Source organism: Schistocerca americana, chromosome 4 (assembly GCF_021461395.2).
Source record: "Schistocerca americana isolate TAMUIC-IGC-003095 chromosome 4, iqSchAmer2.1, whole genome shotgun sequence".
NCBI lineage: Eukaryota > Metazoa > Arthropoda > Insecta > Orthoptera > Acrididae > Schistocerca > Schistocerca americana.
The window spans coordinates 505,120,935-505,134,173 of NC_060122.1; the positions used below are offsets into that span (position 1 = coordinate 505,120,935).

A 13,239-nucleotide genomic window follows, 5' to 3' on the forward strand; every position below is an offset into this window, starting at 1 on the left:
GCCATGCCAAGACTGTAATTCGGCGTTGTATTTCAGTTTCAGTCGTACATGAACAGTCACTTCTGTCCATACCCCATTAGATCATCTTTCAAGCTCTAAAGATCCGTCATCAAACGCCATTACCGTGCGTGGCGTCATAGTGAGAGAGCGTTTGCAATGAATGTCCATCTTTTTTATTATTATTTTTTCTATTTGACGGGTAGTCATGGAATCTCAGTTATCACATAGAAAAAATGAAGTTACGTAATTAATTTCTTGCTTGTTTGCAGGTGCGTGTCTTCAGTCCTAGAACTCACTGAAATTTATGGTCACAGAATACATTAGTACACCGCAAGAGCATTCAAAACAAATGGCGCAACACATTGATAAAGTTAAGATCGGCAGCTCCATTCGTTATGGCTGTTTTTCCGATGTAGTAAGGTACTGTGGCGCAAGTAGTTCCACGTGTACAAGGACTGCAGACATGTATCTGCGAAAACAATAGGAATTAATTACGTAATTTCGTTTTTCCGATGTGTTAATTATACTTTCATGCCAACTGCTCGTATATGTATGACAGTGGTCTAAACTTGTTAGAGAATTTTTCAGTATACATTTCTAATTTGAGTAGTGTTATGGCTACACAATTGTCATGAGGTAATTTCGAAAGAAAAAAGAAAATGAATACATATTACACATAGGCCAGTGGCAGAGACTATCTTCCCGTTGTTGTAGAGATCGTTAGAGCAGAACGTTTGCGCCATTGGGCAAGAAAAGAGGGGGGAGGGGGAAAGGAGGGGCGGCGAATTGATTGAGGTCTTGAAGAAACGCAAACCAGCGTTTGTCTGAGGCGATTTCCATAAAGAGGGGAACACTTTCACCAAAGTACAAAAAAAACCCTAATCGATGTTTTGATCATAACAAGTAAACTGATAAGAAAAACTGCCTGGACGTTGACGTCCACTACTGTCTTCCATTGTCGTAGAAAAAGACGATGCTCTAGGCGACTACAAATAGGAGTGGTTTCTGATAGTCAACTTTCCCTCTTTCAGGTTGGTTTCCTGTACATTATTGCTACAATACTACGGTGTAAATGGGGTACCTCGTGATGATGAACCTGGGGCTTAGCTTAATCTTCATTCCGACGCACTTCAATGCGTGTTGTACTTAACCTACGCTGAATAGCGTACACAGTCCTTTACAATAGATTTATTACAGATGCATGAGCAATGGCGGTATAGAGGTGCCGTATATAAAGCAAAAGATTGCGAAAAGTCTTGCGCTATGGCATCAGAAACACTGAACGTCTAAAAACACACTCGGGGATACAGTCCTATATTAAATAGTTCTAGTTCGACAAGGGTCACGAGTAAAGAAACTGCGTCGTTGGTATTACGTTCAGCCTCTGTGTAGTTACTCGTCGACAAACTCTGAAACAAGGCCGTTTTACTTGCGTCATAAAGAGCAATGCAGCTGTGCTGTTGCCACATCTGAGAATCACTTGTTTGTGCAGCAGCCTTGCGCCGACTCAAGAACACGAGAGATATGCTAAACTAGACGCAACAGTTCTTCGAGACGACGTTACCGCTTTCCTCGGATTCAATCCAACACGTACTCGTATTCACAAGTACTTTACAGGTTTTAGAAATCACCTGATATTTTGTATACTGTGCGCGAGCACAGGCAGCACATATTGATTTCTTAAACTTTAAACGAAATGAAAAGTGAATTAATTTGTGGTCTTACACTGAAGCGCCAAAGAAATTGGTATAGGCATGCGTATTCAAATACAGAGATACGTAAACAGGCACAATACGACGCTGCTGTCGGCAACGTCTATATAAGACAACAAGTGTCTGCCGCAGTTGTTAGATCGGTTACTGCTGCTACAATGGCAGGACATCAAGATTTAAATGAGTTCGAACGTGGTGTTATAGTCGGCGCACGAGCGACGGGACACAGAATCTCCGAGGCAGCAATGAAGTGGAGATTTTCCCGTACTACCAGTACACAAGTGTACCGTGAATATCAGGAATCCGGTAAAACATCAAATCTCAGACATAGCTGCGGCCGGAAAAAGATTCTGCAAGAACGGGACCAACAATGACTGAAGAGAATTGTGACAGAAGTGCTGGGCCATCAACAAGTGTCAGCGTGCGAACCATTTAACGAAACTTCATCGATATGGGCTTTCGAAACCGAAGTCCCACTCATGTGCCCTTGATGACTGCGTGACACAAAGCTTCATGCCTCGTCTGGGCCCATGAACACCGACATTGGATTGTTGATGGCTGGAAACATATTGACTGATCGGACGAGTCTCTCTTCAAATTGTATCGAGCGGATGGACGTGTACGGGTATGGAGACAACCTCATGAATCCATGGACCCAACATGTCAGCAGGGGACTGTTCAAGCTGGTGGATGCTCTGTAGTGGTGTGGGACGTGTGCATTTGGAGTGATGGGACCCCTGATAAGTCTAGATACGACTGACCAGTGACACGTAATTAAGTACGGTATCCTGTCTGATCACTTGCATCCGTTCATGTCCATTGTGTATTCCGACGGACTTGGGCAATTCCCCAATTGCTACAGAGTGGCTCCAGGAACACACTTCTAAGTTTAACACTTCCGCTGGCCACCAAACTCCCAGCCATGAATATCATTGAGCATATCTGGGATGCCTTACAACGTGTTCCGAAGAGATCTCCACCCCCTCGTACTCTTACGGGTTTATGGGCAGCCCTGCAGGATTCATGGTGTCAGTTCCCTGCAGTAGTACTTCAGACATTGAGTCCATGCCACATTGTGTTGCGGCACTTTATCATCAGTAATGAATACATCCTGCTTAATCTCCATATGCATTCAGGTAATCGTATGCCCTAAATATTGTCAAGAGCAGGGGCAGACAACTTTTTTGCCGTCATTGTGTATTCTTGCATTTCTGTACTGTACATTAATCACTTTTTGGTTTTGCGATTTTTTTCCGTCATTGTGTATTCTTGTATTAATTCATAGATTCTGACGTGCAAGCACCATTATTTGGATGATGAATATCTTGCCTTATATTGTTCCAGGGCCTCCGTCGTCGAGGGTGCCTGTCTCATCGGAGCTACAGGTAAGGGCGCTTGGTTCCAATATCGTATTGAAGCTTTCGTGAACAAACTGCTGTGGAGTACAGTCCTAATTGATAATCAACTAAAAAGTTCATATTCTACTAATACAATAATATTGTTGTTGTAACAGGTTGTTCAACAATAATTTTTAAGCCAACCTACTGTCATACGATGCCTTTTTAAAATGTTTCCATTACGAGTAGGAACTACTCGCTGTTACTGAAGTTATCGTTGCTGTGCTCCCATGAGTGAAATAGTGCTTTTTTTTTAAGTAGTTCGAAATACAAATCTTTCCAGTCGAGCTTATGGGTATTTAGAGGGCTTGTGTTGTAGTACTCAGTCGGAAGACTGGCTTGATGCAGCTCTCCAAGCTGCTCTATCCTGCGCGATTCTCTTCATCTTTGAATAACTGTTGCAACTTACATGAATTTGAATCTGTTTACTGTATTCATACCTAGATCTTCCTTTGCCATTTTCACCCGACACACTTCCCGCGGTTAACACATTGACGATCCTCTGATACTTCAGGCTGCATCGTTTCAGCCAGTCCCTTCTTTCAGTGAAGCTGTGCCATTCTTTTCTCTGCAATTGTGTTCAGTTCCTCATTTGTTTTTCGATTTACCCATCTAATCATTCTTTTTCAGCACCACATTTCAAAAGCTTCTTTTCTCTGCGTGTCGCCCAAGTTTCCCTTCCGTGTAAGGTTACACTCCAGACAGTTACATTCAGAAAATACTTCAAAACACTTCAGTTATTTGTTTACTAATTCCTCTTTTTTGGAAATGTTTACCTTGCTATAGCTCGTCTGCATTTTATAGTCTATCTACTTAGGCTCTCAGTTATTCTGGTGGCAAAATACCGATAATTATCTGTTACTTTGTCTCTCGTGTCCTAATCTAATTCCCCCAGTATCGCCCGATTTAATTTGCCAATCTTCTTGATCCTTGTTTTAATTTGATTGAAATTCATCTTAAAATATATTTTCAGGGTACTGTCCATTCCGTCTTCCAAGAAGTTTGCTGTCTGTGACAGACTTACAGTATCATCGGCAATTTGCAGAATTTTAATTTCTTTGTGGTGGTGGTGGTGGTGGTGGTGGTGGTGGTGGGGGGTAGTGTTTAACGTTTCGTCGACAACGAGGTCATTAGAGACGGAGCGCAAGCTCGGGTTAGGGAAGGATTGGGAAGGAAATCGGCCGTGCCCTTTCAAAGGAACCGTCCCGGCATTTGCCTGAAACGATTTAGGGAAATCATGGAAAACCTAAATCAGGATGGCCGGAGACGGGATTGAACCGTCGTCCTCCCGAATGCGAGTCCAGTGTGCTAACCACAGCGCCACCTCGCTCGGTTTTAATTTCTTTGTACTTGAACTTTAAATTACCTTTCGAAATGACTTCTTGGTTTCGTTCACATGTTGATCAAAACATTGGAGGTAGATCACCACCACAGTCTCACTCCCTGTTTCCCCTTTCGTCTCCTTCGATTCTTTCAACTACAGTCTGGTGTCTGTAGCAGATAACATTTGTGTTCCTGTATTGGAGCATTGCTACCTGCAAAATTCCAGAGGGCGTAGTCCAGTTCACTTTGGAAAATCTGCCTCTGAATCTACAGAAGCGGTAAACGTAGGTTTGCCTTTCTCAGTCTACTTCTGGGATAAGTCACAGGACCAATTTTGTTTCGCATAGTCATTTTCTATGATCCCAAAATGATCTTCCCCTAAGTCGGCTTCTACCAGCTTTTCCATTCTTCTGTAAATAATTCGTGTCAATTTTTTACTCCTGACCTATTAAACTGATGTTTCGGTAGTATTCACACATATCAGCAACTGCATTCTTCAGATTTGCAATCATTATATACTTTCTGAAGTCTAACGGCATTTCTCCTGCGTCATATATCTAGCATACCAAATGAATAGTTCTGTCACGGTTGGCTTTTTGAAGAATCTCAATAATTCTGAGTGAATGTCGTCTACTCCAGGGACCACGTTTCCAGTTAGGTCTTTAAGTGCTCTATCAAGCTCTTCTCGCAGTATATATCCCATCTAATTTTAAACTGCTTCGTCTTCTGTTTTTATAATGTTGTTCTCAAATTTGCTCCCTTATGTAGGCCCTCTATATATTCCTTCCGCCTTCCAGCTTTTCCTTCTTTGCTGCGACCGGCTTGTCATCACAACTCTTAATATTTATACAGTTGCTTCACTTTTCTCCTACGCGTCTTTACTTTTCCTAAAGGCCGTATGTATCTTTCCAATAGTTATGTATGCTTCTACATCCCTGCATTTGTTCTCTACCCATTCCTTCTTAGCTGGCCGCGGTGGTCTAGCGGTTCTAGGCGCTCAGTCCGGAACCGCGTGACTGCTACGGTCGCAGGTTCGAATCCTGCCTCGGGCATGGATGTGTGTGATGTCCTTAGGTTAGTTAGATTTAAGTAGTTCTAAGTTCTAGGGGACTGATGACCACAGCTGTTACGTCCCATAGTGCTCAGAGCCATTTGAACCATTCCTTCTTATTTTGCGTATCCTGGCAGTTTAAAAAATTAGACATTGTAGTCTCTTCCACCGGCTTCACTTCCTGCATTTTTGTACTTTCTCCATTTCGTCAGTTAAATTCATTATCTCCTGTGTTACCCAGGGATTACTACTTGACCTTGTTGTTTTACTTACGTGATCCTCTGCTGCCATTCCTATTTCATCTTTTAAAACTACCCATTCGTATTATATTGTATTACATTCCCTGTTTTGAGTCCAGCGTTGCGTGATACTCCCTCTGAAACTCTCAGCAACCTCTGGTTACTTCAGTTTAGCCAGGTCCCATTTATTTGTCATTTTGTGTTCTAGGCTCTTGCTTCATTTGTAATCGTCTTCGATGTAACACACATCGTCTGGTGAAGGCTGATAGAAAGTTCAAAAAGTTCGAATAATCAGAGAGATTTTTCATTACTTCATTTTCCATCTAATAAGATTATGAGCGTGAAGTACAAAAACGATGTTTGCTGTCGACGTTATGCAGTACTACTTCGGATCATATGAAGCTGAGTATGAACAAGTGATGCTGCACATTTCAAATGTAAAGTGCTGCAGTGGGAACAAGACGAGCTAAGTATTTATGTCTGTCAGTTAATATAGACCAGTATTGAAGAAAACATGGCATTCAAACAGTCTGGATGACTTAATTTTTACATACGACTTACATGCTTCTGTTTACCGGTGGTCGTTTATGACAAAGTAGCAAATCAGTAACGTAAATGCTGGTCTGCTCTGCTGCATTCTGTGTTAATACCTAGAATAAATCACTGGACTTGCATGTACCCGAAAGAAATCACGTGCACTTAAAATTACTGTAACTGCTTGCCAAAACTCAAAACGTGAGTAAAGAATGCAGTTAGATGACCATGCTGCAGTTTACTGCGCAACAGCAGTATTATGTTCACTTTACGCCCAAGCATTAAGATAAAACAAACGTGACGAAACGGGATTAAATAATTTGAAAGGTTTTTTTAAGCTGAAATTCAAAACCACACAAGTAATTTCAATTACATTAGCATGAGAACTTAGGGCCTACTTTAGAGATTGTCACAAACAAAGATACAAGCATAAACTAAAGAAAAGTTGGTACACGATTTTCGTTAAGATTTACTCCTTTCTCTGTTTTCTTAAAATCATTTAAAAAAGGGTGAAGCAGCATTTAGCAATACTATAGACACCTGATTGTCATGAAATTGATACCAAGGTAGAGATTGTTTATCGGAATTTCATCTTTCGCATAAAAGTAATTCGCGGAATGAATAATGATGCCAGAGCATCTTGCGCGAGTATTAAGACTAACACTCCTAGCAAATATACAAATTATGATACACATCATCTCATTCCAAGTGTCCAGGCACACAGGGAATCATTTTGAGATACTCATACCGCGAGCCATGAAGACCAACAGGAGAGAATAGACCACGACTCGTTTGACAAGACAGACGACATCTGCCCGTAGTATTGACTCTGCGAAAATAGATGTGAATCATCCATTTATTCAGGTACAGGGCCAAAAAGATAATGAAATCTCCAGCCGCTTCTCATTATACAACTTTCAATGCCATAGACTTTGACTTCATAAATCTGGAGAGACATGCTAAGATTACAAAGTTTTATATTGTGATGTACAATCTAGAGGAGCAGTTTGCAAAAAATCTCGTATATGGTTCTCTTAAATTTAATGAGGATACAGCATACGGTAGATAGGTGTGTCTATATCCAAACTTAAGGAGAACAGATTCAAATCCACGAATCCACGTTAATATGGTTTGCGTACTGAAACGAATTGTGCAGACCTTGTTGTTCTGAAGTACCACGCTGTTCTGTGTGGAAAACTGAATGTGATGCTAAAATACGACTCCAATGTTTTATCTGAATTCGGCTGCCAATGTCTTTGGGGTGACATTTTACCCCTGCCTGGTTAAGGAACCAAGTCAGAGGCTCACAGAACTCTCATCACGTGGTCTGGGGCGAGGGAGGGGGGGGGCGGAGAGAAAAAGAGAGAGAGAGAGAGAGAGAGAGAGAGAGAGAGAGAGAGAGAGAGAGAGAGAGAGAGGGGGGGTGGCGGGAGAGAGGGGGGGGGGTGCGGCGGCGGCAGGGGGTGACTGTAACCACAGCAAATGAGGTCGGCTATCGGCGTTTGTATGGCACTGCAGGTTTCCCGTCTACGCTTATCCACAGGACAAACTAGTGAGCTCGTATCTCCGTGACTCACCTAAGCTCAAGTCAAATAGACAACAATCGAGTAGCGTAGCATTCAGTGTGTGTTCGACCTATTTACACCATGATCTTCAGCTCGATACAAGCCCTTCGTATCCATGTGAAGCCACTAGAGACCAAATTGGATCGATGAGTATGGACACTGGACCAAGGAATAATAATAATAATAATAATAATAATAATAATAATAATAATATGGTCACATGTAGTTAACCGACGCCACATATTCTGTTATTACGAAGCAACAAACTTACGAGCCAACACAACTGGATACAGATCACAAGTATACACAACATTTATTACCAGATACCCAGAATTAAAATTTTTAACAGAACAACGACTAGCTGATCAGATCCGTGTAATAATCAAAAATAACAGGATACCCCAGTCAGAATTATAAAACATCAAACAACAAGTGCAACAAATACTGGATCAAAATAATGTGCAATCAGAAGAAGAAGAAGAAAATACAGTAATGGACTCAAACATCCCAGAGCAAACAAACAAAGAACCACATGCGTCAATTAAACAGTCAGAGGAAAACGAAATCCTAAGACAGTCACCAGAACAAGCACAAATAGAACATGAAATGACACATGTTAGATATAGAAGAAAAATTTCAGTTGACATATATAGAATACAAAGATACAAATACAGACGTTAGACCATTCTTGCATAGACCACCAAATAACCCACAAGTCGAAACAACAATAACAACTATCAACACAATCATACACAACAAAATAAATGAAAATACAACTATGGAAGAGTTAAAACTACCGGTTTATGTAGGAGCACTCACTACACTAAATATACACACTAGGCAGAGATCAGAACCAACCAACACACAGAAGAAACCCACAAAACCAGCATGGCAACACAGGCTACAGATCAGAATAGAAAAACTGAGAAAGGACATCGGACAGCTAACACAATTTATAAGAAATGAAATGTCAGACAAAAAACGGAAAAGGTTAGGTAAAATCTCACAACAAGAAGCAATAGAGCAATTAGGTGAAAAGAAGAAGAAATTACAAGCATTGGCCAAACGACTTAGAATATACAAAAAAAGTGAAAATAGAAGGAAACAAAACCAAACATTCAACACAAACCAAAAGAAATTTTACCAGACAATAGATAACACACACATTAAAATAGACAATCCACCAAACATAACAGACATGGAACACTTCTGGAGCAACATATGGTCAAACCGGGTACAACATAACAGACATGCACGGTGGATACAAGCAGAAACAGACTCATACAAGATGATATCACAAATGCCTGATGTGATAATTTTGCAACATAAAGTCACCTGAGCAATTAATTCTACGCACAATTGGAAAGCCCCTGGAAATGATAAAATAGCAAATTTATGGCTAAAAAAGTTCACCTCAACACATTCACATCTAACTAAATTATTTAACAATTACATTGCAAACCCATACACAGTCCCTGATACACTTACACACGGAATAACTTATCTGAAACCTAAAGATCAAGCAGACACAGCAAACCCAGCAAAATATCGCCCCATAACATGCCTACCAACAATCTACAAAATATTAACTTCAGTCATTACACAGAAATTAATGACACATACAACACAGAACGAAATTATAAATGAAGAACAAAAAGGCTGCTGCAAAGGAGCACGAGGATGTAAAGATAAACTGATAATAGATACAGAGGTGACATATCAAGCTAAAACCAACCAAAGGTCGCTGCACTACGCGTACATTGATTACCAAAAAGCTTTTGATAGTGTACCCCACTCATGGTTACAACAGATATTGGAAATATGCGAAGTAGATCCTAAATTGATACAGCTCCTAAACATAGTAATGAAAAATTGGAAAACCACACTTAATATCCAAACAAATTCAAATAATATCACATCACAGCCAATACAGATTAAGCGTGGAATATACCAAGGAGACTCATTAAGTCCTTTATGGTTCTGCCTTGCTCTGAACCCACTATCCAACATGCTAAATAATACAAATTATGGCTATAATATTACTGGAACATACCCACAAAAAATCACACATTTGCTATACATGGATGATCTAAAACTACTGGCAGCAACAATTCAACAACTCAACCAATTACTAAAGATAACAGAAGTATTCAGCAATGATATAAATATGGCTTTTGGAACAGACAAATGTAAGAGAAATAGCATAGTCAAGGGAAAACACACTAAACAAGAAGATTACGTGTTGGATAACCACAGCGACTGCATAGAAGCGATAGAAAAAACAGATGCCTATCAATATCTAGGATACAGACAAAAAATAGGAATAGATAATACAAATATTAAAGAAGAACTAACAGAAAAATACAGACAAAGACTAACAAAAATACTGAAAACAGAAATGACAACAAGAAACAAGACGAAAGCTATAAATACTTATGCTATACCAATATTGACCTATTCATTTGGAGTAGTGAAATGGAGTAACACAGACCTAGAAGCACTCAATACACTTACACGATCACAATGCCACAAATATAGAATACATCACATACATTCAGCAACAGAAAGGTTAACATTAAGCAGAAAGGAAGGAGGAAGGGGATTTATCGACATAAAAAACCTACATTATGGACAGGTAGACAATTCAAGAAAATTCTTTATAGAACGAGCAGAAACTAGCAAAATACACAAAGCAATCACTCATATAAATACATCGGCTACATCGTTGCAATTTCATAACCACTTCTACAACCCTTTAGATCACATAACATCAACAGATACGAAGAAAGTAAATTGGAAAAAGAAAACACTACATGGCAAGCACCCATATCATCTAACACAGCCACACATCGATCAAGACGCATCCAACGCATGGCTAAGAAAAGGCAATATATACAGTGAGACGGAAGGATTCATGACTGCAATACAGGATCAAACAATAAACACCAGATATTACAGCAAGCATATTATTAAAGATCCCAATACCACAACAGATAAATGCAGACTTTGCAAACAACAAACAGAAACAGTAGACCACATCGCAAGCGGATGTACAATACTGGCAAATACAGAATACCGCAGAAGACATGACAATGTACCAAAAATAATACATCAACAGCTTGCCTTACAACATAAACTTTTAAAACAACACGTTCCTACATACAAGTATACACCACAAAATGTACTGGAGAACGATGAATACAAATTATACTGGAACAGAACCATTATAACAGATAAAACAACACCACATAACAAACCTGACATTATGCTCACCAATAAAAAGAAGAAATTAACACTACTAATCGAAATATCCATACCCAATACAACAAATATACAGAAGAAAACAGGAGAAAAAATTGAAAAATACATCCAACTGGCTGAGGAAGTCAAGGACATGTGGCATCAGGATAAAGTTGACATTATACCAATTATACTATCAACTACAGGAGTCATACCACACAATATCCACCAGTACATCAACGCAATATAGCTACATCCAAACATATAGATACAACCACAGAAATCTGTAATTATTGATACATGTTCAATTACCCGAAAGTTCCTAAATGCAATGTAACATATACCGTACAGTTAAAAGGAAGTCACGCTTGATCAAGGTCCGCGTCACTTTCCATTTTTAACGAGACATAACGTCTGAGACAGGAAAGAGAAATAATAATAATAAAAACCATAGATGCTGCCCATCTGCAAAAATACAACTACACTCATTAGTTAATAGGGAAGTGTGTGGTACAGCATACCTGTGTTCTATCACGAAGAATGAGGAATTGTCCTATAGTGCGTCGCAAAGAATAGTCATAGACACCTCCAGCATGTATTTTGAATGGCAGAAACGCTGTCTAGTTTGTACTATGTTTCACCAGAGAATGAATATGCAGGAACATGACTTGCATGTTGTGGATGCACACATTCCAAACCACTGGAATCGTAGCCACTGACTGATAAGGTGGTGCATCTGAAAGGATTAACAAGTTACCAGTTCTGAGAATTTCGCGGCTAACGACTAGTGTATAGCGAGAACAGCAAAGAAATTCACATCTTAATACTTTGCTACCTTGCTTGATACAACATCATTACGTTTGCGTTCACTGTATGGCGAAGTGTGATTTTTAGTAAAATTTACTACGGACCTTTCTTTATTTGCGAGCTGTACATTGTAACCAAATTTAACAACCTCACCTTTAACAACAAGGTCAATAGTTATGGATTATTTGCGAATATTCCCGATGGCTTTACTTTTACCACCAATCTAACTGGACATCTTTACTATGTTCCAAAATCTGCAGGCACTCTCCAACGTACCTTTATGTAATAGCAATCCGCTGGGAAGTATACGGGCCGGTCTGTGGGGCCGAGCGGTTCTAGGGGCTGCAGTCTGGAGCCGCGCGACCGCTACGGTCGCAAGTTCGAATCCAGCCTCGGGCATGGATGTGTGTGATGTCCTTAGGTTAGTTAGGTTTAAGTAGTTCTAAGTTCTAGGGGACTGATGACCTCAGAAGCTAAGTCACATAGTGCTTAGAGCCATTTGAGCCCTTTTTTTTTAAGTATACGGTAGACAGTAGCTTAAACGCAACCCAGAGTTTCTTTCTAGTATTCAGTTTTGATTCGAGCTTTGCAGCGCCTTTGGATGGCCCATTTGGTGAAAGCGTTGCGTTTATTCGGAATTATCACGATGGCGTAGGGTATGCCACATGTAAATGTCTGAGGTTCAGTCCTCATTCAGTCTTGTTTATTCATTCATCGCTATTTTAACTCGCCAGTGATCTGCATGCTTGAAAAATAGCAAGTTCCACCGTAATTTGCAGTACACTCGAGGCTGCACGTCCTGCTATAACTGGCTAGGTCAGTCAGTTTGAACATGGGAGGAAGGAAGGGGCCATACAACATCCAAATTTACAATGCCCGGTAATCCATTGTGATTTTCTATCCAGCATTAGGAATGACTGCTTTGCAATACAGTTAACGCAACTGTTTACCAATGAGCGTGTAACGACGCGCTACGCAGAATGCAACAGATTTACTGGTGGGCAACCGTTATGCGCGCAATTACTGTGAAAGAAGTTATGGACTCTGTTAGACACAGTTAAGACATCGGCGTGTATTATCGTAAATTCAAGCTGTTCTCGACGAGAAAATCGAACACCACGGTGTTTCACAAGGCTGGTCCTGTTGGAGGTGGCATGCCCTTGTCTTCCATTGACCTTAGAAATGACTTACCTGCCTTTTAGGGTGGTTTAGTTTAACGTGGCCTTCGAAACGCGGGTAAAATTCACCGCTTTTAACATTACGAATCGCTGAAGAAGCGAACATTCCAAATGATTAGAAAAATGCACAAATAATTCCGGTTTTCAAGAAGGGTCTTCGAGCAGAAGCACGCACATATAGCCGTACATCGGT

The 13,239-nt window shown here is 40.2% G+C and overlaps 1 protein-coding gene across 2 annotated transcripts in view; it reads left to right on the top strand.

Annotated features, from left to right (window-relative positions):
- Positions 1-13,239, top strand: part of LOC124612388 (protein spire) — an 808,827-nt gene that overhangs the window by 101,284 nt on the left and 694,304 nt on the right. For both annotated transcript variants that reach the window (XM_047140565.1, XM_047140566.1), the window contains exon 2: positions 3,057-3,097. In XM_047140565.1, coding sequence (XP_046996521.1) covers positions 3,057-3,097 — 41 coding nt within the window. The remainder of the gene's footprint in view (positions 1-3,056; positions 3,098-13,239) is intronic.